Below are 26899 nucleotides of genomic sequence, written 5' to 3'. Positions count from 1 at the left end.
CTTCATTTGTCAGGAGGTTCTGCTGGTGACCAAGACCTAGATAATTCAGACCATAATATTCCCCAATACTGTGAATGTGTGTGAAAGCTAGAGAATGAAGAAAGCTGACAAGGAAGAAAATTGATTCTTTTGAAATGTAGTGTTGGAAGAGAGTGTTACGTATTCCATGGACTGCCAAAAAGACAAATAAGTGGGTTCTAGAACATTTAAAGCCTGAACTCTCCCTAGAAGCTAAAATGATTAAACTGAGGCTAGTGAACTTTGGTCACATTGTGAGAAATCAAGAGACACTGGAAAAGATGATAATACTAGGAAAAGTTGAAAGCAGCAAGAAAAGAGAAAGACCCATGAGATGGACCGATTCCATTAAGGAAGCTGTGGCCCTCTGATTGCAAGACCTGCGAACAGCTGTTAACAATAGGACATTTTGTAGGACATTAATTCATAGGGTCAGTAGAGAGCCCCGTGGTGCAGAGTGGTAAAGCTGCAGTACTGCAGTCAAACTCTCTGCTCATGACCTGAGTTCGATCCCAGCAAAAGCTGGGTTCAGATAGCCAGCTCGAGGTTGACTCAGCCTTCCATCCTTCCAGGTTGGTAAAATGAGTACCCAGCTTTCTGGGGAGGAAAGTGTAGATGACTAGGGAAGGCAATGGCAAACCACCCTGTAAAAAGTCTGCTGTGAAAATGTTGTGATGCGACGTCACCTTAGAGTTAGAAACGACTGGTGCTTGCACAGGGGACTACCTGTACCTTTTTAATTCATAGGGTCACCATAAGAAAGAAGTGTCTTGATGGCACTTAACACCAACACACACAAAAACAGGTAAGATGGATAGTGCTTATAATTCTTTCCCTCTAGCATCAGATCAGTGTTGCAAAAGGTTTCTTAATGCAGTGTTATGACCAGTGTCAGTGAAGTGTCAGGCCATCAGTCTGCTAAATGGATGCACAAACTATGCTTCTCTATGTGCATAGACTGTTAAGCTGATGAGATTTGCTCAACAAATATAGCCTGCACTTATGTTCACAGCTTGGACTTATCTTGATGTAGAAACACACTAACGCACATGGACTGCTATTTCTAGATAAGGTGAGTGAATGAAATATGCATCCATGTGACATCAAAGGCAATCAGTATCAATGTATCTCCTAACTTAAAATAAACTACAAAATTTAATTCAGAACTTGAGTCCCCCCTTTTTTTCTGAGCTAATGTTAATATTTTATTTCAAACAGCCAAACAACTGTGTGAAGGAATTTAAAAGTAAATAACTTACAACACTGGAATTAATCAAGCCTATTATTTCACTTCCATTTAATGTGGCAAGAAGATCTAAATCTCTACTTTAACCTCTTATAACACAATCATACGCATTTGTGTTCAGCAGTCAGTCCTGTTTTATTCAAAGAAATTACTCCCAGGTAATTGTTCAGGATTGCTGCCTTATCAAATAAAAAAAAAAATCATGGATTTTTTTTCTTCTTTGAAACCAAAGGTATGTTGCTGCACCTGTATAGTGTTAGCCCTAGGTAGGCAAAAGATAGTTCATTTATTTATAGACTTATACATTAATAACTAAATGTTCCTAAATAGGATCATGGCCTGGCAACTGGCAGGAGATGGGGAAGACAGGAACATATGATTGGAGGGCACATGATTAGCTCCCTCAGCATGATGAAATCACTTCCAGCATGATGGGGAATTGCATCATTATGCTGAGGTGACACTCTAGAATATCCCCCAAATTCAATGGTTTTTAAACTATAGGGTCTGGGGCAAGTGCTAGAACATCACCCAAAGCAATGGTGCCACTTATGGGTCTTGCTGAGGACACTGATCAAACTCTTCCCACCAACTGTGGGAGGCACAGGCAGCAGGGGAGGCAGGAGGTCTCCCACCACAAGTAGGGAGCTGGTAACCCTATCCTAATGCCATGATCAAATTGGTTCAGTAATGTTTGTGTGCATGATTTTTAAAAATATAATGTTCCTTCATTTGGTGTTTTCTTGATTGCCCTATTGACAATCAATTAACTATGTAACTATGCCCTAGGTTCTCAACACTGTACATTCTGATAATGTATTTCACATGTAGTATATGTGATACATTTTTGGACATACAAGCTTTTCAAATACTGTTTTAATAATCATAAAGTAAAAGGCAGGCTCTGGGACAAATAAAACATTGAGCATATATTGTGTGGGTATTCATAAACAGCAGATACCAGGAAAGAGGGCACCTGCATTCATATGGGGATACTTGGCAAAATTTGATACCAACAGATTTTTGTGTTTGACTTCTGGTATAATAAATAAGATCTTTAGAAATTTACAATCTGATAATATTACTGTTGACATTTCAAATAAAACCTTAATCCTTTATAAACTGTGGACAATTAATTCTGCACTATAACAAGTTTTCATAGATGCACTCGACTGAACTTCAAAGCACTCAGGATGGAATATTTATATTCAACTTGACTCATTTCCAATAAATTCAGTGGATGAATTTCAGCTCAACTATACAGTAAACAAGATGACCAAAATTGCTTATATCCAACTACTCCAATGTGCTTGCAGAATATATTGTATTAGGAATTTCAGGAGAATGAAACCACACCAAAGTAATGTTTATATTTTAAAATATTCCCTTTCCACACCATCTGGCAAGCATAAAAGGCTTTTAATAATTATCACTGAGTTAATGCACTTTTAAAGAGAGTTTTAAAACATGACCTGTTACTTTCAGCATCCTGGGACATGCAGATGCTATCAATATTAAATGAAACATCAGTAATATAAACAAGCATACAACTGGACACAACTGTTTTCTTATCTTTTTTCCCATCTCTGTTTGCACATTTGAAATTGGTAGACTTCTGAGATTTTTCTTTGAATGTACTGTTATTTTGTGTTTACAATAAAAAGATAACTGTAACACAAAATTATAGAATATAAATATACATAGTTTAAACTCTATTAACCTTTTCAGATTCAATTATTTTTCCTACCGAAATTATTATTACAAATGCTGTTCAGAGGAGGAAATAGAAGCATGCTATTATTTCTTCTTACAAGTAATTATAATCTCTTATGAATTAAATAATATTCCCATAATCCGTTGCAAAGTGATATCTCAAGTGCATAAATATGAGACGTTCATAAGTATTCACTAACATAAACCTCAGGAATTCTTTCCCAAATATACAGTAGAAAACCACAGAACATTTTCTATAAATGGAATGAGACTGCTATAAGAAGCTTTCTATAAGAAACTAAAATGAACAAGTAACACGAAAGGTCTGTGAGTACTACCTAACATAGCAGAATTCTGGAAAAGATACAGAAAGAACTTCATATAATAATACAGTACCTAAGCAAATCATATTAAGCATGCAGAAGAAAATAGCAGGTCTCAGACATAAAGTGCTCAGTGCTTACCTTCTTTCTTTGTTAAGGCATTTAGCAAAGACTTCATTTTCCCTTTTACTTTAGCAGCAGTCCCCTCATTATATAACCATTGCTGAACTGAGAGAGGAATAAAAGCTACCCAGATTCTATGTGTTTTAACTGCCGGCACCCTAACATAAGCAGCAGGTTTCTGGGCACTGTATAACTACAAGCATAGCTGGGCATGCAGTACCCAGCATTCTGGTGACAAAGCCCACCCCACATTCTGTCAGCTGAAAGTCAACTGTGCATAGACTGAAGGTGCTCAAAAAAGCTTGCTGTCTTTCATAGTATTAGTCATGTGAACACCATCGGCACTGTCTTTCAGACATTCTCCAGCTTTTGTAATTGAGACATTTATGAGTAAGAATAGAGATGACTGAAACATGGAGAAGCACCACAAGTTGAGTGGGGTCAAAATTACCATTTGGCGGGGGAGGGAGAGCAGTCATTCATTATATCTCATGGCAGCAATTCACAGATACATTTAGGAAAGGGGAAATCCTGAAATAGAAGCTATGGAGCTGGTGAAGCTTACTCTCGGCATTCAAGCCCCAAAGGCTTCATACTACTAATTCTCTGTTTCCTAGTAATGCTTTTTATACCCAGCTAGTTAGGCTCAGTTGGTATATAACTATTTCCAAGTTTCACACCATTCTTAAATTAAATATTTGTATAAAAGTGACAATCAAGATTTTTAAAATTATGATTGCTTCTTATATCATGTCTTCTACATTTTAGGGAATTATTTTTCTATTACACTGTAGACTTCTTGCCAATGAAATCATAGCATTTCACACAATTAATAAAAACAGACTTTCTGAAAACAACAATAATTTTTCAAAAGCTTCAGTAGAGAGATTTTTCATGGATACTTTAGGATACATGTATAAAAGATTCAAAGAGATAAAAAGGCAATGGCAAACTAAAACTGTAAGGAATGTGGCCTTTTAAATGTGTAATGTCTTGGGAATGGCATATTGTGTGCTCTCATTACAAAATGTAAAGCACAGGTTGCCATAAAACTATGAAAATTTCAACAGCATCATATACAGAATCAAATGTGTGGTTTGATTTTTTAAACTGCCCTGAAGTTGAATAATGGATTATTTACTAATAATAATTACTCCACTGCAGCAGTATTTGCTTGTTGTTGGAAAGGTATTTGAGGCTAAAGTCTGATTTGTCGGTTGCTAAGATCACTCCTTCATGAATAGAAAGGGAGATAAGTGCCAACAAATTAGATTTTATCTTTCTGTATTTCCAGTAAAACATCTGCAAAGAATTAACAAGCATATATCAAAATCACAAATAATTCAGGATGTAATTCTACAGCGTTTGTATTACCTTTAATTTCTAATTTAAAAGTCCTACTTCAGAGTAAGATTTTTAAAGTTTGGAATTTGTTTAAAGGCCTCAGAATATCAAATACAGCAAAATGATTTTAAACATAACCTTCTCCTTAGTTAAAAAAAAATGCTCTCAGCATAACCCAAGATCACTTGAAGGCACAAATATGCAATGAAATCATCCTACCATTTAACCCTATAGTCTAGCCTGAACCAGCCACAATTTCCAAAGCTGTATACTAAGAAACCTCCAACTTAATTGCCCTAATTTTAAAGACACATTTAAATGTATTCTTCTAAAGCAGAAGCCCAAGTAGACACCATAAGAGTATTGAAATGTTTCTATTCTTCATATCTTTTATGCTTTGCAGACCCCATAATTGATTATCACATAACTGTAAGTCTCACTGAAGAAAGCAAAGAAATTAGGCTTGCCAATCCCCAGGTCCCAGTGGGAGATCTCCCATTTTTGAAGGCTGTTTCCTGCCCCCAGCCAGCTGACCAGTGGGGGGAAGCCACAGCCACTGTGTACCTTTCCACATCTGCTTAAGAAGATGCTTGGGAACAATTTGCTTTAAGAAAGGTGTGTATGCCTTTAAATCTCAAGCCAGGCTGAATGGGGATGCGGCAAGCTTGCAGAACAACGTGGCTGTTATGAGAAAGGAAAGGGAAACAGTCCTGTTCCTCTGTTTTACAGTCCCTCTAGAACTCGTTTGCAAAGAAAAATAAAGAGTAGAGTAGAACCTCTATTTTCCCTGTGTTAAGTCTGAAGAACTTGGTTGAGTACACAGCATTCAACAACTCCCATAGTGAGTAAATTGCCCCAGTGAGACCACAAAGTGTGTGCTTCCAAACTATGTTTATTTTGGCTGCTTTGTGTTTGTGTGTGTGTGTGTTGAGTGGAGAGGGACTGGAAGTTCAGCCAGCTGCTGGGGAATGAGGAAACGAAGACTGTATTCAGGGGAACTGTGCTGCTGTATTTTTATTTTATTTTAGGGAATGGGAAAGTCACCTGGCTCCACCCCCAAAGTCTCCCAGCCCCACCTCCAAAGTCCCCAGGTATTTTCTGAGTTAGACTTGGCAACCCTAAAAGAAACTGCTTAAATCATGTTCTTCTACATATAAGTGCATACTTTTCCTCTCTGACTTTCCTCCTCAAGAGTTTCAGTGCAGAAGCCCCTCTAATGTAAACCAGATCCTTTTGCTTAACCAGATCCTATTGTCTGGTTATGCCGCCCTGAGCCCGCTTCGGTGGGGTAGGGCGGGATATAAATAAAATAAAATAAAAATCTAACTCATTGGTTTCTCCCAATCCACATTGAAGCTGATTGGATTATGTTTAAAAATAGGCTGAGAAAGTTGGAGAATCAGCTGAAGTTTGCAAAAATGGAAGGCAGGAAGCACTAGAGAAAGGCAAGTCCATAATGAACCTCTTCACCCACTACTTGTAAGACACAGATATTAAACATTTAAAAATGCCCTTTTCCATTGTAATAGAAAGTTCTTTACAAGAAAATAAATCTTTATTGTATGAATTGGGTTGCTGAAATTGGGGATGATAGAGAGAAACATGCCTGATCTGGATAGCCCAGGTTAAGCAGGGTTGACTATCCCTGCTTAGTATTTGAATGGGAGACCACCAGAGTCACTACACAGAGGTAGACAATAGTAAACCACTTCTGAATGTCTTTTGCCAAGAAAACCCTATGGGGTTGCCATTAGCCAGCTGCGACTTGAAGAGGGATGTTATGTATTGGTTGTTTTGACTGCTGTTTTATTATGTCTGTTAGTTGACCTTGAAGCATAGTTCATGCCCTCCAGGACCCTGATGCCTACATTTCGATTGGCTGTTCTTTAGAACCAGCCAATAAGAACGTGAGGCATTTCTCTCAGGAAATGCAAATGAAGGATCCTGGAGAGACCAATAGGGTGGATTGCTGCCCACATGTTTAACTCATGCAAAATGGATATAAGGAGTGGGGTGCCTGTTTGCTCTCAGTTCAGTTCTTGTTCAATAAACATTCTTGCTTACCTTAAGCTGGCTGAATTCACTATACAACAGAGGAGAAAAAGAGAGAAATAGAAACTAGGAACTGATGGAAGAGTATGCGTGTAAAGACTTAGACCTTACACTAAGCCAAACCTTTTCTTGTTAGCATAGTTGGGTGAGTTCTGGCACAAACTGAGTTTGTGAAAGCATGGGGATTACTCATTCAATCCATTTGATTGGGGCTTATACACACCTGCCCAAATAAAAACTCTTCCACCTGTTTAGGGCCAGACACGATCATCCATCCATCATTTGTCCGTCTGTCTATCTATCTATCTATCTGCCTTTATTGTTTGTGGAACTCAGGTAGCCTTACAATATAAATAAAACATTATAAAAACACAATTAAAACAACTATTATATTACCTAGAAAAGCCACAGTTTAAAAATCTGAAGTAGACCTGCCAATAAAAGATAAATCAATTAAAATACAGTTCTAAATAAAGCTTCTTCTGCCTTCTGAAGATCAGCAATGAGAGGGCCAAGGACTGTGAAGGTTGTTCCATAATTGTAGTGCTGCCATAGAAAAGGTCCTCTCTCATGTACTGCTATACAAGCATATTTAATTAGCATGACAATCAGGAGAGATCTCCCCCACCATCAATTACTAGGCAGGAACATATGGGAGAAGATGGTCCTTCAGATATCCCAGTCCCAAGCCATGTTGGGCTTTAAAAGACAAAACAAACACCTTGAATTTGGCTCAGAGGTTGATCAGTAGCCAGTGTAATTGCTGGAGTATTGGAGATGTATGCTCCCGATAGCTTGTCGTCAAACCACCCTAGTTTGGTGCCCTTTGGTCCCAGTGCTGAAAGGCAACTTAGTAAGATACTATGGCCAATAGGACACATCCACACTTAAGCTGCCTTACACTGAGTCAGAACTTCAGTCCATCTAAGTCAGTATTGTCTACGAACACCGACCCAAGGGTGCGTGGCATCCCAGGCAGGCTCCCCCTGCCACTGCCCCCCCCTCTGCAGCGCTGCAATGCAGTGCCACACTCAGTTGCCCCCCGTCCCCAGCATGTCATGCCTCGGCGCCACACCAGCCCCTCCCTTCCCATCCTTTCCCGTCCCTTCCACTCCACCTCCCCCCTGTGCGATCAGAGTGTGTTGCGTATGGGCCATACTGGCTGCAACGCGGCATGCATCTTATCCTTCTTTGAAGAACACAAAGGAGGAAATCTGAATGAAATCTCCCACATGTTCTTCAAAGAAGAATAAGATGTACACTGCATCGCAGTCGGTACGGCTCAGGCGCTCTGATTGTGCCGGGGGGAGAGGAAGCAGAGTGGAAAGGATGGGAAGGAAAGGAAAGGGAAGGGAAGGGAAAGAAAGGGAGGGGTGGCGGCAGTGGCAGGTGGGCAGGAGGCAGGCAAACTAGGTGCTTGCCTAGGGCATCAGGAAGGGGGAGTCCAATTCAGCATCCTGTCCCGGCGCACTAGGCAAATGCCTAGTTTGCCTACTGGGTGAGCTGGCCCTGTTGTCTACTCAGAGTGGTAATAACTCTTCAGGGTGTCAGCAGAGGTCTTTCACATTACCTACTTCCTGGTCATTTTAATCTGGTGTATCAAAGGCCACTGAGAGATCCAGCAGAGCTAGTAGGGTCACATCCCCCATGTCTAGTACTTGATAGAGGTCATCAACCAAGGTGTCCAAAGCAGTCTCTATTCCAAATCCAGGTCCGAAGCCAAATTGAAATGAGCTCAGAAAACCAGTGTTTCCCAAGAACCCCTGGAAATGAGAGGCCACAATCTGCTTTAGCACCTTGCTCAAGAATGATAGATTGGAGACTACCCAGATATAGTAGGGCTCAGGGACAGTTTTTTTCAAATCAAGTTTAATCACTGTCTGCTTGAGCATGAGTGGCATTTACCAGTCCCCTTACTCACTCAGCCAGTCCCCCTCAGGCAGCTTTTATCAGCTGGAAAGGGCAAGGGTTCACAACACAGATGGTAGGTCTCACCTGTTCAAGCATCTTGTCCATGTTTTTGGTATCCGCAAGATGAAAAGTATCCATATAAAACAGACAAGCATATACCAAAGGTACATAATCTGGACAGGCATCCACACTGACACTATTCCAGAGCAGATCTGAGCAATTTTGTCTGCAAAGTAAGTGGCAAATTGACCACAATGGGCTGTCATTTGGTTAGAGTCCAAATCCTTGGGGCTATGATATAAAAGTCCTTGAACTGCATGAAACAGCTCAGCTGGACGATTACATGCAGATGCAATTGTGGTGGAGATGAGAGGAGTGAAATAATGAAATGAGCTGAAACAGGAGGAACCAAATGTAATGTCTTAGTGATTGTTAAGGTGCAAGGAGCAGAACCGGGTACAAACATTTAGTAACCATAGCACAGGGGTAGTAGCCATTGTTAAAACGCAGAAACCGAAAAGAAATAACACGGCTGAACAAGCCATGGCAACAGTAAAGATTAATAGCAATTGAGATTAATAAGCAGCAAGTACGCAGGCGTAATCAAGTAATGAATATTAACTGACACACCCCACCTCGGGGAAAGGTAAATTTAAATGCACATGCAATGTATGTAACGGGAGGGGTACATATCAAGGAGGGGGTGAAGTAGGCGTGCCGGGTAGCCTGTACCCTCTAAGTACCTCAGCCTATGGGGAAAGGAGGAGGGACTCATCGGCCGGGAGTAAAGGATAAAATGGCATGTATGGAACTAATCAGGGAGCTCGTTGAAAAGCGACTCCCCTCTTTCTTGATATCAATAAAGTTGTATACTTTAAAGGAGACTCCCGACTGACAGCTCTTTTTCTTTGCATCTCCTGGAGGGGCCAGGGGAGGCAGCCAAATTGTCTCTAACAATTGGGGGCTCGTCCGGGATCACGTGACCTGTCACCAGCCCACTCAGCGAACTCCAATTGGGAAGGTGCACCTCGTGAGTATTTCACGACCCATTGGATCTCCGTTGGCTGGGATTGGAGACAGCTCAAGACCCGTGACACTGTAGATCGCAGTCAGTCGGTGACGCTCCAGGCAGGAGGGGCCTGCCAGGCAGGAGGGGCCTGCCAGAAAGACGAGCTCGCACAAACTTGGAAATCGGGACGTCCCGTCTAGTTAAGGTAAGACCGCGGCAAATGGGAAATAGAAGTTCTCAGTTTAAAGAGGGTAACGGATCTGGGGAGGCTTAGGGAATCCCCCAGATACAGGCAGACAGTCATTTAGCACTGATGCTAAAGAAGCTAGAAGGATAGTCTTTGACTATTTGAATAAGGAGAAGATGGTGAACTTCTCTGTTTTTGTGTGGCCAAAGTATAAGTTGCGGGGACTTATCTGGCCTCCCTTTGGTAGCTTTGATGAAACAGTGAGACAGCTGTTAAACATTTATATTAATGAAAGGAGGCCTTGAAATGAGGAATCCAGTTATGTGGGGGCATGGATGCCTCAACCAGGATCACTGGTCTGCATGATGACATTTAAAAGGGAGAAAAAAAAAGAAATGGTTGCTTTTAGTGTGGCCACACTAAAAGGGAACTCTCTTGGGGAGGGACGGTGGCTCAGTGGTAGAGCATCTGCTCGGAAGCAGAAGGTCCCAGGTTCAATCCCTGGCATCTCCAAAAAGGGTCCAGGCAAATAGGTGTGAAAAGCCTCAGCTTGAGACCCTGGAGAGCCGCTGCCAGTCTGAGTAGACAATACTGACTTTGATGGACCAAGGGTCTGATTCAGTATAAGGCAGCTTCATATGTTCATGTTCAAGTCTGGATACCAGTCTCCAGGTGTAGCCAGGAGACATCCTGCAATTTCTCTAGATTGTAGCTGCATTCTTAAAGTATTCCAGGAACTTCAACCTGGACATGGTTATTGGATGATCTTTGTCAGATAATCCTCTTGTAGTAAAGAAAGTATTTATAGTAATGAGTGTTGGGAAACAGAGAGGGGAGAGAACTGGTCAACCCCCCACACACACACTCTGTTGGAATATTTTTTCCTTTTCCTTTCTTTTCCCTTCTTTTGTTCTTGTTAGTATTTGGTATTTGTAAAGAAGTGACATATCTTTACACTTAGTGAAAAGTGTAAGTTCTGTCTTGCATAAGTAAACTAATTTGGAAATGTTGTTGGAACATTATAAAGAAATACATTATAAAGAGAGTGTTGTCTATATAGTCAGAGATTAAAAGTGTTTGGAAGGTAGTAAAGTGTTAAAATAAAGTTTGCTTTCATGGTTGGAGTTTAGCAGGATAACTGTGGCATAGAAGGTTAAAATAGTTGAAAGTGTTAGGAAGGATTTCTTTCTTTTAAAGTGATGATAAGAGTTAAGAGTTTACTTTGGTGTACATATTTTGAGTAACTAAAACAGATTCAGTTGCTTTCCTTGTAAATTGTTTGGCAAAACCTTTTATAGACCAAACTTTGAGCCTTTCTCCTGCCAGGAGACTGGCATCCTCCAAGTCCTAGCCCCTCCTTTTGGAATGTTAGGAAACAATACAATATGTAGCTAAGATGGAGAAAGTAGGTTCTTTCTCCAAGGATTTTTTTTCTTGCTGAACAGAGGTTCGCCTTAAAACAAAGCAGAGTTAAGTATTCAGAATGAATGTAAGATGAGAGTTTTTTTAAAAGTTTTTATAAAGTAAAAGGACAGTTGTAGATAAAGTAATTTTAAGCATTTACGGCTTTTAAACCTGGTTTTTATCAATGTTCTGTAGATAAACAAGGAAGTTGTTGAAGCACAATTAGTGGGAGAAGAAAGTGCAATGTTTATGTCATTGGTTATAAAGAACATGATGCTTTAACCCTAAAAGGGTGAGGGCCAATGTTCCCTTTAAGATGAGTTGGCATGGGCAGGCTCATGGATTTCTAGCCTTCAGCTCACACTTTTTGTAAAAGTAGTCCCAGAGCACAACTGCCAGTACTCGGCAGCTTAAAAGGAACATTGGTAAGGTTAAAATTATGCACTATTAAAAAATGCACTATTATATCAGAAGTTGTGGAATAAAAAGTGAGGTATTTGAATTGGACCCCCAGAGGAAATAACATTCTCTTAAGCACACTCAAAGTTTTAAGGATGTGAATTTAGAGATTTCTAATTCAAAGGTAGGCAGGGCAGATCTCTCCAGCCTTCTAGATGCAGTGGGGTGAGAATGGCAAACTTGTGTGCTGCCTAGAGAAATAACTTTTGCTGAGAAATACTTTTAATAGTCGTTTATAAGCAATAAAACAGAATAATGCTAGTTATGACAAATTCCAGATTTCTAAAATGTAAAACTAATGGAGACTTTTAAAGGACAAGAAAAGAAGGAACATGATAATGTAAAATTTACAAAACCTCCAGATCAAAAAGCTAACCAAATCTAAAAGATGTTCCTCTACTCCAGGGAAGTGCTGGTTCTTTCCAAGCAGTAGAGGAGAAAAGGTGCAACGATATAAAGGGAACAAGGGGGAACAAAAGGCAGGAATAATTAATTTGGGATGGTCTGGCCAAACCTGTACTTCATGTTTTCAAATGTAAACTCTATTAAAGAGAAAGGGTAGTTTATTTAGGTTAATAAAACTCTTAAACATTTTGAAGGGAAAAAGAAAATGAAAATGCTAACCAGTAAAGGTGGGGAATTCAGATCCTGAATTTAGCAGGAGCTCACAGGAGAGCAGCTCCTGAACTTTTCTGATGGCACCATCTCTTTCTCCCCATCTAGCTACCTTGACTATTGAAAAATAGGTGCAACTGCATAACAATTCCTGGATGAAATCCACCAACTATTTTTTTTACAATACCCCTGATAAAATTAATATCAGAAGAATTAAGGATTGGTGAAGCAAAGGGAACAGTACAGTTAGTTATTATGTGTGTGTAGGTATCAAGATTTAATTTTTGGATAAGGTTATAGAGAATAAGCTAACTAATGTGGCAGTTAAAAAAAAAGAGCTAAAGAAGAAACAATAACAGGGTTTTGGGAAAAGTGGCATTATAAAGTTTAGTTAAACTTAAGGTATAATTTGTGTAAGAGACTGTAAAAGGAAAAACGGTGGCTCTCCAAGCCATTAATTAAATAAGTGTTAAGTGGTTGTACGAAGGGAAGTATCAGGGAGTTCAAGCCAAGATGGATATAGGAAATTTGTATGTTTAGGAAATTTTGGAAAAAACCTATATTGTGTGTGTGGTGTATAAAAGTGGATTGTACTGCCTTGAGGAGGAAGGCTATCAGTTACTCTACCTTGATATACCTACTTCTATTTATCAAAATGCTGCTAAAAAGTTTGCCTCAGTCGGGAATAACTGGCTGAGTTATTATGTGTTATTTGGATCAGCTACTGTCCGTGCTGTTTTCTTTCTTCAACAGAAAAGCCTTGCTGATGCGAACGCTGTCCCTACACCAACATGGACTGGGTGACTGGGTTTTAGTCAAGACTGGAAAGGAAAGGCCGTTGTCTCAGCAGTGGTTAGAACCTTGCCAGGTGACACTAACAACGTAAACAGCAGTTGGCACAGCAGAGAGTGGCTGGATGTATTACACGTGGTGAAAGAGGCTCCAGCAGCAGTGAATTACATGGCTGATAAAATTGTTGAACGGTAGCATAAAATCACAAACAAATAACTTTTTATTTAAGTTTTCTAAGTGTTAAATGGACTCTTAAAAAGATTGCTTTATATAATTCATATCGTTTGATACATTATTAGAACTTTGGAGTAGGAGTAGGTTGCAAAAGGGAGATTGTGTAACACATATAAGGTTAAGGTTTACCAGAATGACAGGTGGCTGGACCCTATCATGTCGAAGATTGTATCTGATTTTACAAAAACTTCTGTTAATAATACTGATCTCTAAGGTCCAATGTCCTGGAACTGGAGGAAACACCTGGATCCGCCACGCTCATTATATGTTTCAGCAACATGGGAAAAGCTCTAGATTAATTTATGAGCGTCCCACATCAGTAGCAACGCTGAGTCTGCTACTTGGACTAATAAGTGAGCCCCCATTAGTAGTAGGGTCCTTACAAGCATTATCTCAACGATCAGAAAGCGAAATATTGTTTGTCTCCCCCTCAAATATAGGAAAAACCGGATTAAGGTGGTTTAGATACAGCAAGTTGACCCCAGGCTTATGTTTCTGTTGAATTCATAGTGGGGTATGGAACTCTATAGTGCCAGGCTTCAACCAGGCATGAGAAAGAATGAGCAAGCTGAGTAACTACAGCGCTTGCACAGACTACTTCTGGTTGTCAAAACCAGGAAATCATACATGGGGGAACAAAACTCTCCTGTGGGGCAAGACAAATTTGGGAGATATTTTTCCTGACATACCAATGTTCCAGGCTGATTATTCAGGTAAAGGTAGTATATGTTCAGGGATGAAAATAAAAGATCCCAACCTGTGGTTTTTCTTTGATAAATGGGCCACTAATTATCACCCTGGGTACAAGAGAGGGGCATGTGTTGGGATAGGATTCTTAACATTCCCGGTGCAGGTGTTGCCCAAGCATTCCCGGGTAAAAAGGGAAGATCACCTCGGTCCCAGAGACAGACAGTTAGGAAGAAATTGCAAAGATGAAGTAATTGTGGGCCATCAGCTCTCAGATGATGCAGGCAGCCGCATAGGGGGAGGATTAATAACAGGTCTTTTAACATTAGGAGCCTATCCAGGAATAGTGGCACAAGAAAATCGTAAAAGCATAATAGGTCTGACCTGCAGACTAGAGAAAACGGTGAATGCAACAGGGAAGGTCATCAGAGAATTGCAAACTGAGATAGAAGAATTAAGTCAAATCCAGCTACAACATCGGATGGCCCTAGACTATTTGTTAGCACAGCAAGGAGGATTCTGTAAGGTGATAGGAACACAATGTCATGTGCAGTTTCATGATTTAAACAAAAGCATAGAAATGCACCTACAAGAAATGCAAACTACTTCAAAGGAAAACTATGAAGGAATACAAAGTCCCTGGAACTGGCTTACCTCCTGGTTACCAGGCTGGGGGTGGCTCAAGAGCATATTGCAGATCGGTATGATCATAGTAGTAATCAGCATCATCTGTTGTTGTTGTCTCCACTGCTTACCGGTGTGTAGCAGTGCTTGCCAGTCAGCAATAAAGAAGCATACCAAGAAAGGGCAAGCTCAGCTGATGGTTGCAAAGTTTGAGAATGTTTCAGCTCAGGTAAAAATAAAAAGAGTAGGGATTGAGAGGAGTGAAATAATGAAATGAGCTGAAACAGGAGGAACCAAATGTAATGTCTTAGTGATTGTTAAGGTGCAAGGAGCAGAACCGGGTACAAACATTTAGTAACCATAGCACAGGGGTAGTAGCCATTGTTAAAACGCAGAAACCGAAAAGAAATAACACGGCTGAACAAGCCATGGCAACAGTAAAGATTAATAGCAATTGAGATTAATAAGCAGCAAGTACGCAGGCGTAATCAAGTAATGAATATTAACTGACACACCCCACCTCGGGGAAAGGTAAATTTAAATGCACATGCAATGTATGTAACGGGAGGGGTACATATCAAGGAGGGGGTGAAGTAGGCGTGCCGGGTAGCCTGTACCCTCTAAGTACCTCAGCCTATGGGGAAAGGAGGAGGGACTCATCGGCCAGGAGTAAAGGATAAAATGGCATGTATGGAACTAATCAGGGAGCTCGTTGAAAAGCGACTCCCCTCTTTCTTGATATCAATAAAGTTGTATACTTTAAAGGAGACTCCCGACTGACAGCTCTTTTTCTTTGCATCTCCTGGAGGGGCCAGGGGAGGCAGCCAAATTGTCTCTAACAGAGATATACTGCCTTTTCACCATCATCACTGCTAAAGAATAGGCTCTGATATGAACTCTAAGCTACGTTTGATAGTCTTGCTCCCCAAAAGGGGGATGCTTTCTGGTCCTCCCCTAGCCTCATAGAACCACAAACCCATTAACAACCTGCCAAACCAAAGTGACCAATCTATTTAACAGCACCTCCCTATAGCCAAATCCACAATCCACTGACCTGCTATGTAGGATAGGCGAAAAAACACCCCAGCAAACTGCTAATCAGCTGGGGAGCAAAAAATTCCTACCCGGCCCCCCCAAACCATGAGGCAACCAGCACTTGCCTACATAACAGACAGGGTGGGAGGGAGGGCCGATCTCAGCCTGGAGACTGAGGTAGGGGACGGATGGTGCTGCTGCTATAACAGCAAGCCCCGCCCCTTCAAAAGCGCACCCAAATGGGCCATGAAAGTCCTCCCTCTCCTCCCAGGGAAGCAAAGATGTTCCAGCAGCCTAGCAGTGTGCTGCTGGCTGCTAGAAACAAATTCTCTGCTGTTACAAGCAGGCATGCCATCACAGAGGGTGGCCATGGCTAAGCCAAGCCCTGCCACCAGAGCCATGTTTAGTTAGTGCAGGATGATCCTAGGGTAGGCAGAGCAGGCACAACAGCTGACCATTAAGGGTGACTGAGCACATGTGTGCTAATGCTCTTGGTTTCTATCACTCCTCTAAATGGTTCAATCAAGCATCACACTAGCTTCCAACCACTGCATATGCATGAGTTCCCCCTTTTCTTCCTAGAGAACCTGATTTCTCCAACAGGAAAGTGGTCCTATTGTCAGAAGAACTCTTATCCTAGCAGGCAGTTGGGACCTCTAGCTGGAGAACCTATTCTAAGGCGATGGTGAAGTGCTGCTGCTTGAAATGGCCCTTGGAGGGGAAGAGAAGGGCTGGGAGAGGGAGGAAGACAGGGTAGCAAGTCACGACTACTCTGCTCTGGAAGATATATTGCTTCTCCTTTAGCTGCTACCTCCTCCTGCAGGGATTGAGGTGAGGTAGGGGCAGAATGGGTGTTGTTGCTGCTGCCCCTGCCCCCAGGCACCTCAGTGCTTCTTCCCCCAAAAGGTTCCAGAAGGCATAGATGTAGTTGGTGGCTCCAGCCCTGTGCAAAAACATTCCCCCATCTAGACTTTTGAGTGGTGGCAGCAGAGCAATGTTAGTGAAGACAGCAAGAGCCTTCAGGGCTAGGAGGAAGACAAAGAAGAAGGATGGCGGGTGGTGACTATCCTTTGGACTGAAGGAGAAAAGCATGTGGCAAAGAAAATGCTCATCTTGCCTTTTTTCTGCCTATCTAAATCTGGTGCCCTAAGTGATCACCTGGGTTTGCCTAGCAGTTGGATCGGTCCTGTCTACAACAGATTAACATATTTACTCCTATTGAAGTTCTGCATACAGATGCTACATCCTCAGAACAGCAAGCAAAAGAGTTCTAAATGCCATACAAGGCTAGATAAAGAGGTTCACATTGCTGCATTTGTAATAAGAGGAATCAGGAATCCTACTATGACTGAAGGCAGTACCTATCCACTAATCCTGACTATCCTGCCTTGTAACTCAATAGCATAAACATATTTGTATATAGTTTGATGCCCTTCAAGGAGTACAGTTGTAACATTCATGCCAATAGTCTTTCTCCTATTGACAAAAATTCTCTTTAAAAAAAAAATTAACAGGGCTATGTAGGAGCTAGCTACCGGTAACAACAAATAATAAGTTAACAGAATTGCAGAAGATCACTGAATGGCTACTGAAATCCACTCATCTCAAATGCCTTAGCAGCAAAGAAAATTCAGGCCAAACCGGCATCAGCATAGTTGGTTGCTTATGGGAATCATTCCTTTCTCTTATGAAAAGTTTTAAAATGTAATTTTATAGTATTTTAACAGTCTCGCAGTACTGTATTTTATTGTATATAATTTTGTTCATGCTAACCTCTTGTAATGGCCATTAGCCCTATGCAATAAAATTGAACTGAATTGAACTATATAGAATGTTAGACTAAAAATAAGGGATATGATCCATTTCCTCTAGAATAGGCAGCTCTGCAACCTCTGTGTGTATGTGCTTGCTTGCAGAGAGCTACTCATCCAATTTCTTTTGCTACTCATTACCATCCTCAATATGACCACAAGAACTTCTACTGTCAAGTACAAAATTGCACCTGTGGCCCCTTTTCCCCTTACAGCAGGGCTGATCAGACCCTAGAACAGGGCTGGACTATCACCCCCTAGAATATGGGTGTGATATTAAGCTATGAACTGATGGAGAGTCCCTGGTGAGAATCCTTTAAATGAAATCAAACTTTATTGAAAAACATTTATGCATCTTAGGCTAATCTCATTCATGCTTCACTCACTCTGGCTGGCCAAGACTTGTTTTATGCAAGGAGTGCTCAAGCAGGGAGCTCCATTGATGATGAAAAGTAGAACTCTCCCTGGTCCTTTTTTGGCCCTCTCTTTTGTAGAGCTGATGATGTCATGTTGTCTTGGTTGTCTCTGAGCCAGTTTGTGTAGTGGTTAGGAGCATGGACTCCAATCTTGGAGAATCTGATATCCCACTCCTCCATATGCAGCTACTGACCTTGGCACAGTTCTCTCAAGGGCAGTTCTCTCAGAGCTTTCTCAGCCTCACCTATTTCACAGGGTGTCTGTTATGGGGAGAGGAAGGGAAAGGAGATTGTAAGCCACTCTGAGATTCTGAGTGAAGGGTGAGGTATAAATCCAATCCCTTCCTCCTCCTCTTCCAACTTTTTAATGCACTTCTCTCTTACTCTGAAAACTATAGGTGCACCCGGTTCTTGCTCAGTACCACATGCTCCCTGATGACATCTTTGTTGCCCTTTTACTAGGTTCATTGGCTCCATTCATTATTACTGCTTTCTCCTATCTTGCTGTGTTGGGAGGGGAGGGGAGCAGAAAGAGGCTTACTACACAGAGGGGTTTAAGCACATCAAATGTTTCATATTAGAGTGAAACAAGCTGTTCTAGGGTCAGCAGGTGGTATCTTTGATACTTCAGCTCACTACTACTTTTCACACATTCTTGCAAGCATTCTCTATTCCTGAACATGATTTAAGAAAAACCTGGTGGAATCAGCTCCCTATGGAGATCCGGGCCCTACCTGGCTTGTTGGCCTTTTGTAGGGCTTGTAAAATGGAGCTGTTTCGCCAGGTTTTTGGATGAGGCAGTGGGCATCTGTTTATTCAATCAGTTGGCCTCCCCCCTACTGCACTACTTTATTGTGGTACTATTTTTTTGCTAGTCTGTAGTACCAATTTGCCATTCTGTAGTACCATCCTGCTATATTATTTTGTTATAACATCTTGCTGAACCATCCTGTTGCACTTTACTAAATGTTGTAATTGGTTTCATTATGATGTTATTATAATTTTATTGTGATTTTATTACTATTTAGATGTAGTCCACACTGAGCCCCCAAACGGGGGAATGGGTGGAATAAAATAAAATAATAATAATATCCAAGTGGGCAGCCGTGTTGGTCTGAAGCAATAGAACAAAGTAGAAGTCAAGTTGCACCTTTAAGACCAACAAAGTTTTATTCAGAATGTAAGTTTTCGTGTGCTAGAAGCACACTTCATTAGACAATAGGATGGAATGGCAAACAGTCCTAAATATAGAGAAGGTGGGCAGTGAATTAGTATGCAAAATCATGGAGATGTTTCTTAGCAGATTAAAAGAAGCACAATTTGGGCTCTGGTGATCGTTAGTTTATGTTAATTAGGCTGCATCAACAAGGGGGCAATATAAGTCAGAACAGCAGATTGATGTCTATGTCATTAGGTGTGAAGTGCCATAAATAAGAGTCTGTTGTAATGTTAGCTTTGGGTTTAAAATGAGGGCATTAGTTTCTCAAGAGGTTTAATTTAAACATGTAACACACATATAAACATCATTCTAGTTTGCCATTAGAAAGAAAAAAAAGAATACATTAAAATATAGTGGAAGATGGGTTAGTGTATGTAATGAGATAAAACAGCCAATATCCTTTATTTGATTATGTCAATACAAAAAAATATTACACTATTCTAAAAGAGAAATACATTGGTATACTGTGGACATATAGCTATACTCAGTGAGAGTGGGTTTAGCATATGTAATGAGATAAAAAAACCAATATCCCTGTTCAGTCCTGGGGAGGTGTTTGTTCAAAGTTTCATAATAATTTGTAATTCAGCAATTTCTCTCTCCATTCTGTTCTTGAAGTTCCTTTGCAGTAAAACAGCTACTTTGAGGTCACCCATTGAATGCTCTGGAAGGTTAAAGTGTTCTCAATTCTGTAATTCCTGATGTCAGATTTGTGTCCATTTATCCTTTGGCATAGGGTTTGTCCTGTTTGCCCTATGCAAAGAACCGAAGGGCATTGTTGGCATTTAATGGCATATATAATGTTGGAAGATGAACAAGTGAATGAGCCTGAGATGGTATAGTTAATGCTATTAGCTCCAGTGACTATGTTTTCTGGGCAACAAAGTTGGCACTTGGGTTTATTGCAAGCTCTGGTATCAGTGTCCATGTTCAGATGAGATGTTATATTGTTGTGGGTGAGGAGTTGTTTGAGATTAGGGAGCTGTCTGTGTGCAAGAAAAGGTTTACCCCCCCCCCCCCACCAATACTTTTGAAAGAGAGCTGTCACTGTCCAATAGAGGTTGTAAATCATTGATACATTGAACTGTTTTCAGTTGAGAGTTGTGTGTGACCACCAGTGGTGTTCTGTTATTGTGTTTTTTGGGCCTGTCTTGTAAAATGTTTTCTCTGGGTATCATTCTGGCTTTGTTAATATGTTTCCTGACTCCATCAAGTGGGTACTTTAGTTCCAAAAAGGTTTGTTGTAGATCCCTCAGGTAAGAATCTCAGTCAGTATGAATGGAGCAAATGCGGCTGTAGCGTAGAGGCTGGCTGTATACAATGGATCATTTGGTATGTTTGGGATGGTAGCTGGAGGCATGTAGGTATGTTTGTCCATCAGTAGCTTTCCAGTATAAGGTAGTGTCTATGCGTCCATTGTGTATTTTTACAGTGGTGTCCAGAAAATGTATTTCTTGCATAGACTGGTTCATTGTCAAATTGATGGTAGGGTGAAAGTCATTGAATGCTTGGTGGATTGCATCCAGGGCTTCTTTACCATGTGTCCAGACCATAAAGATGTCATCAATGTAATGCAGGTATAAGGTAGGTATGAATGAGTAGGAGTCTAGGAAGCGTTGCTCCAAGTCAGCTTTGTTTTTGTCAGAGATTATATTACCTACAGCTTGTAATCCATCTTGGTGTGGGTTGTTGGTATCCAAAGATTCCAAGATAGTATTCTCTGGAAGGTTGTTCAAAGATGGTATTTTCCTCAGAAAATCTGTAGTGTCACGAACATAACTAGGAGGACTGGTGGCATAGGGTCTTAGAACAGAATTGCCCCCTTGTTGATGCAGCCTAGTTAACATAAACTAATGATTACCAGACCTCAAATTCTGCTTCTTTTAATCTGCTAACAAACATCTCCATGATTTTGCATACTAATTCACTGCCCACTTTTATATTTAGAACTGTTTGCCATTCCATCCTATTGTCTGATGAAGTGTGCTTCTAGCACACGAAAGCTTACATTCTGAATAAAACTTTGTTGGTCTTAAAGGTGCAATTTCAGTCCTACTTTGTTCTATGATTTAAGAATACACAGAAATTTTCAGGAACAGTTGGTATTACATGTTAGCTGTTTTTCTTCTTCCTGAAGACTTAAAAGGTGACATATGAACATTTAATGAAGACTTAGCAGACTTAACTGAAATAAGGGTGCATGTACGTGTGTGTGATGTTTGTTGGCAACTGCAAGTCCTGAAAGAACCAGCATTGGCCTAGGAGCATGGACATGCTTTTAATTGTCCTTGGAGCATGAACACAATTGAGTGCTGGGCTTATAGCTAAGCTGTTAGGTCTTTCAGTGAGTGAGTTTTCTGGGTAACTCGACATTCTGACGCAACCAGTGTTGTTGCTCTGGAAAAGTGGACTATTGTTGTGAGCTTACAGTGCATCTCCTTAGGTGCTTCAGACTCAGTGGACTTACAGAAATAGGTGTGTGTGCGTATGTGTGTGGTTTGCTGGGAATGGAGGGTCCCTGAAATAACCAGCACTGGCCTTGGAATGCAGGCTTCATTGTCTGTGAGCTTATAGTGCATCTCATGGATGCTTCACAGTGTGTGCCCAATCCACATATTTATCAGTGTCTTTTCTAGCAGATGAGATCTCTGGGCTGGCTGGGGTTTATTGTTCAGTAATGTGTGTACAGCACATCTGTAGACATGTAATCATGGGTCCTAGATATGATAGAAGAGAAAGTGACAAGACCTTTCAGCATTACCACATTATGTTTTGGGTTAACATTTGTTATTTCAACTCAGATATGTAAATTGGTTCAGGGTGCCCATCTCTGACCTTCCCCTTGGTGCTGAAGCCACTAATGGAAAACATTAACTAACAGCAACTTAGATTCTGGATTCCGTTCTCTTAACTTGCCATTGCCAGACTGTCCTTGCTTGCAACTAGGTTTGACCAACCACAAGTGAGTGTTGATTGTGGATAAGATTAGCTTAGGATGCATAAGTGACTTCAATAAAGTGTTACTTTATTCAAAAAATACCCTTCCTGGGACTCTCCACCTGTTCGCTGCTGGATATAAAGCCCACAGCTCTGCTCTGGGGTCTGATCAGCCAAGAGTAAGAAGTCAAAGGGTCAAAGGTGCAATTTTATACCTGTTACTAAACCCTGATGAGAGGGACAAATAAACTCTGATGGGACCAACCAAATGAAAGAACAAGTACAGAGGTGTCGCCTTAAGGCTAGACTTTAAGGCTAAGAAAGCTGTCAGTAATATACTCTGCAGTATTCTGGTATTTAGATAATGCCTGAATTTGAATTTATGCCTTTGCTTTACCTTAGATTAACTTTTGAATTCTGACTCTTCACCTGACCCTGACAAATCTTTTACAAACTCTTTGACTGCATCTCATAGATCCTGACTTATGGCTGGGCTGCAGCCTTTTTTCAGCTATACCCTGTGTTATGTATTTGTTGTGTTGTACTGTTGAAGGCATGAGCTTGAAACATGCTTCCATCACTCTCCAGGATCCTGATGCCTGCATTCCAGCTGGCTGTTCTCTTAGAACTGGCTAATCAGAGCACAAGGCATTTCTTTAAATAGGTAAAGGTAGTCTCCTGTGCAAGCACCAGTTGTTTCCGACTCTGGGATGACGTTGCTTTCACAACGTTTTCATGGCAGACTTTTTACGGGGTGATTTGCCACTGCCTTCCCCAGTCATCTATACTTTACTTCCAGCAAGCTGGGTACCCATTTTACCGACCTTGGAAGGATGGAAGGCTGAGTCAACCTTGAGCCGGCTACCTAAACCCAGCTTCTGCCGGGATCAAACTCAGGTCATGAGCAAAGTTTGGACTGCAGTACTGCAGCTCACCACTCTGCCACAGGGCTGGAAAGGCATTTCTTAAGGAAATGCAAACGAAGGGTCCTGGAGAGATCGATAGGGATTCCAGCCAACCAAAGGGGGTGTGTTCTAATCAGCTAAAATGTATATAATTCGCTGTGTTGTCTGTTCTTGTGTGACTGTTTCTTCTTGAATAAACTGTTGCTGCATAGATAAGAGCTGACTGAACTCACTTTACATTACTCTTACACAGGGCTTTTTTTGTAGCAGGAACTCCTTTTCATATTAGGCCACACACCCCTGATGTAGCCAATTCTCCTGGAGCTTACAGTAGGCCCTGTGCTAAGAGCCCTGTAAATTCTTGGAGGATTGGCCACATCAGGGGTGTGTAGCCTAATATACAAAGTAATTCCTGCTACAAAAAAAGCCCTGCTCTTACAGCATGTTATCTATCTATACATTGGACCACTGTGCCTCCTCAAAAGAGGTTGGAAGTCATTGATAATGCATTGAACTGTTTTGAGCTGAGAGCTGTATATGGCTATTAGTGGTGCTCTGTTATTATTTCTTTGGGGCCTGGTTTGTAACAGGCTATCTCTAACTATTGCTCTGGATTTGTTAATCTGATTCTTGACTTCATCAGGTGAATATTTTATTTCTCATACTGAATAATGATAGTTTTCTTTAACAAGCACTGTGGGTAAACCTTTTTTTGCACACAGACAGCCCCCCTCTGATCTTAAACAACTCCTCACCCACAATAATACAGCATTGAACACGGACACTGGTACTAGAGCTTGCAATAAACCCAAGTGCCAACTTTGCTGCCACATACACCCTGACAACACAATCACTGGACCCATCAACACCAACTACACCATCTCAGGCTCTTTCACTTGCTCATCTTCTAACATTGTATACACTATTAAATGCCAACAATGACCAGACAGACTGCTGCTGAGCTTGCATCCCTCTATGGGTCACCCATGCACAGAGTGAACTAGCAGTGGTAAGCCAAAGGGCATGAGAGTGTGGGAAGAGAGGAGAGAAAGGGGAGGATACAGTGTGCCCCATCCTTTGTGTGTGCACTTGGCCAAGTATTTGGCAACAGGACATCACTACCCTACAGGTCACAAGTGACATTAACCACAATTAAGCAAAAAACAACAAAAAAGTGGGTTTTGGTTGTAGTTGCCGAATGCATAATCTGCAAATTTTGTTATTCCTGTGGGAAAATCTGGAGGCACAGAATTGCAAGCACTGCATCCAAATTAAAAGGTAAACCAAATTGGGTGCACAAAAACTGTAGGGTAAATATACATAAAGAAAGGGTCTTGGATTGGAAGGCCATCCAGATCACACATACCCCTGCCTAGTGTAGGACTTTCAATCAACCTGCATGAACTCAGAAATGAGACCTGTCTCTGCAAGTTTAACTATTTCTGGAACAAATTACTATTAAGTGGATCCAGGTCCGTAGCTAGAAAAATTTAGTGGCGGAGGGGCAGGGGATAAAATTTTAGGTGGGGGAGCTGCAGGGCCCAAAATGACATCACAAATGATGTCACAAAGGTTTTAAAAAATAAAATAAAACCTGGGCAACCAACTGCAAGATAAATAAAAACCTTGAGCAGCAGCTGGCTGCAAGAGTCCCCTCCCCAAAGAAGGCTGACTGACCCCCACTGTTTTCCCCATCTCTGCAACTGCTCCCTGCAGGTTTGGGGGAGCAGGAGAGGAGAGGGTGGCAGGTGAGCTCGGGCATTGGAGAGCACTTCCTCATCCCAGAAACGAGAGAAATAAAGAGAAAGGGGACAGAAGCGCAAATAAAATCCAGCGTTCTTTGGCTGGGAGTTTGTTTTCTCTTACACATACGCCAGCCAGCCTGTGCTGTGCACTCAGAATAGTATGTCTCTAGGACAGCCAATCTGCTTCAGAGGCAAGCTAAGGGTCAGGAGCAAGAGAAGGAAGTGCCAGAGCGAAGAAGGAAACAGGACGAGCACCTGTCCCTTGCTGCTTTCACTACCTCCGCTGCTGCTGCTTACTGGTTCGGGGGAGCAAAAGTGAGAGAGAAGAAGGTGGCGGCTTCTGCTGCTACTGTTCCTCCTTGGCCCAGGAAAGTGAAGGCAGCTTGGCTCTTGGTCCCTCCCCTTGTGGGTGATGGGGGGCTGATTAGAGGGGGCTGGACCCCTCCCCCCCAGCCCCCAGAAACTACGGCCCTGGATGGATCTGTAACGAGTTGACAGATCACTCTGAAATAATGCTTGTGAATGGTTCCTCATCCTCTTGGAGAGGAGTAATAAATAGAGTGCTTCAAGCATCTGTCCTGGGACCAGTTTTGTTTAATATCCTTATAAATGATTTGGATGAAGGAATTCAGAGAATGCTTACTGAATTTGCAGATGATACTAAATTGAGAGGGGTAGCAAATACAGAAGAAGACAGAGTGGATACAGGATGATCTTGAGAGAATGGGAAGCTGGGCTAAAACAAATAAAATGAATTTTAATGGGGGTAAATGTAAAGTTCTGCATTTAGGTAGGAAAAAACAAATAGGGGAGACTTGGCAGTAGTATGTGCAAAAAGGATCTAGGGGTCTTGGCTGAGGTAAATCAGCCAAGCAGCAGTTCCTTCCTCCTCTTCCTGCAAACCCAGCAGGCAGAGTGACATGCCATCTCCCACCTGCTGCCGCAGCCTCCACTAAGGCTGTGGGGAGAAGGAGAAGAAGGAGAGCCGCCCCACCTGGTGTATACATGTGGGGGAGCTCTCAACTGGCAGCCCAACCGGGAGAGCCCCCTCCCCATACACACACTGGAGGCTCTTACCAAGGCCCAGCTGGCCATGGGGTGCACCTCACCACAGGCTTCTGCATGCTTTACCTTTGCCTGCCTCTCTGACTCTCTACTGCAGCAGAACTGGGAGGAAGGCCTTGCAGCTATTGCCAGCTCTTAGAGCAGTTGCTGCGCATTCACAGGTCACCCTGTGGAGCTCCATGGGGGCACCTAAACTAGGCCATTCTCTCCTCTCCTGGTCAGTTGGCAACCCAAGCAGTAATAACTCTGAGGAATGTAAGCATTTGCAGAATGTCTTCTCATAGCATGTGGGCTTTAAACACCCTCATTCCACTTGTATGGGCATCCTTTGTAGCAAAGACCGGTGTTTCCCCTTGGAAGGATACGGTTGGCAACATGCCTGCCCTTTGGGGTGGAAACTCACTCAAAGTAATCATAACCAACCCCTGTGACAGCTGAAATCGGAGGGACAGATTTGTGGGGGCACACAGCATAAGGTTTTCAGGCAGGTTACAGCCTCAACTACTTTCCTTTTATAAATCAAAGCCCCACTGTTGGGATGGCATGGATGCCTTCTCTTTGTTTTGTCCTTCTGCACTACTGCTCTCTCAAGGAACCAACTATAATTTATTTTCCCCAGGCTGCACCCTGCAGAGGGAAAAACTGGTGTGGAGCTATTCAAACATAGCAAAATGCTAGCCTAAATGCCTTTGTCAGAAAAAAACAAATTGCAAAGAGGCATTTGTTGCTAGTTTGCCCCATTCTCAGGGATTTTCTGCCCCAGCAGCCTCCCATAGCTGGACTCTGCAGGACTTGAACCCAGGGCCAGTGTGGGGAGAGGAGGGCAGGTGCACTGAGGAGTGCTTGGTGGCCATGTTGGATGGGGGTGCAAGTAGGTAGCCTTGCCTGGGGCTCCAAAAATCCTGGCACTGACCCTGGCTGCTAAATTTCCATAGGGATTGCAAGGCAGAAATGTCCTGCTAGGCATTTGATTGAGGACAGTGATGGCTTAGCACTTTCATATCCCCCCACCTCCCTCCTTATCA

At 41.9% G+C, this 26899-nt stretch overlaps 1 protein-coding gene across 4 annotated transcripts in view; it reads right to left on the bottom strand.

The window, feature by feature from the left end:
* SHANK2 (SH3 and multiple ankyrin repeat domains 2) overlaps window positions 1-26899 on the bottom strand; it is an 811137-nt gene that overhangs the window by 574601 nt on the left and 209637 nt on the right. Inside the window, exon 1 of one of the 4 annotated variants that reach the window (XM_060263198.1) lies at window positions 3442-3680. The exons of the other annotated variants lie outside the window; for them this stretch is intronic. Within the exon in view, the coding sequence (XP_060119181.1) occupies window positions 3442-3478 (37 nt within the window). The 5' untranslated portion in view covers window positions 3479-3680. Of the gene's footprint in view, window positions 1-3441; window positions 3681-26899 lie in introns of those variants that run through there. 4 annotated transcript variants of the gene reach the window in all.

This window comes from Heteronotia binoei, chromosome 21 (assembly GCF_032191835.1).
Source record: "Heteronotia binoei isolate CCM8104 ecotype False Entrance Well chromosome 21, APGP_CSIRO_Hbin_v1, whole genome shotgun sequence".
NCBI classification, from domain to species: domain Eukaryota; kingdom Metazoa; phylum Chordata; class Lepidosauria; order Squamata; family Gekkonidae; genus Heteronotia; species Heteronotia binoei.
Note: the sequence above shows the minus strand (reverse complement) of the source record. Positions and strands in the feature narration are given on the sequence as shown.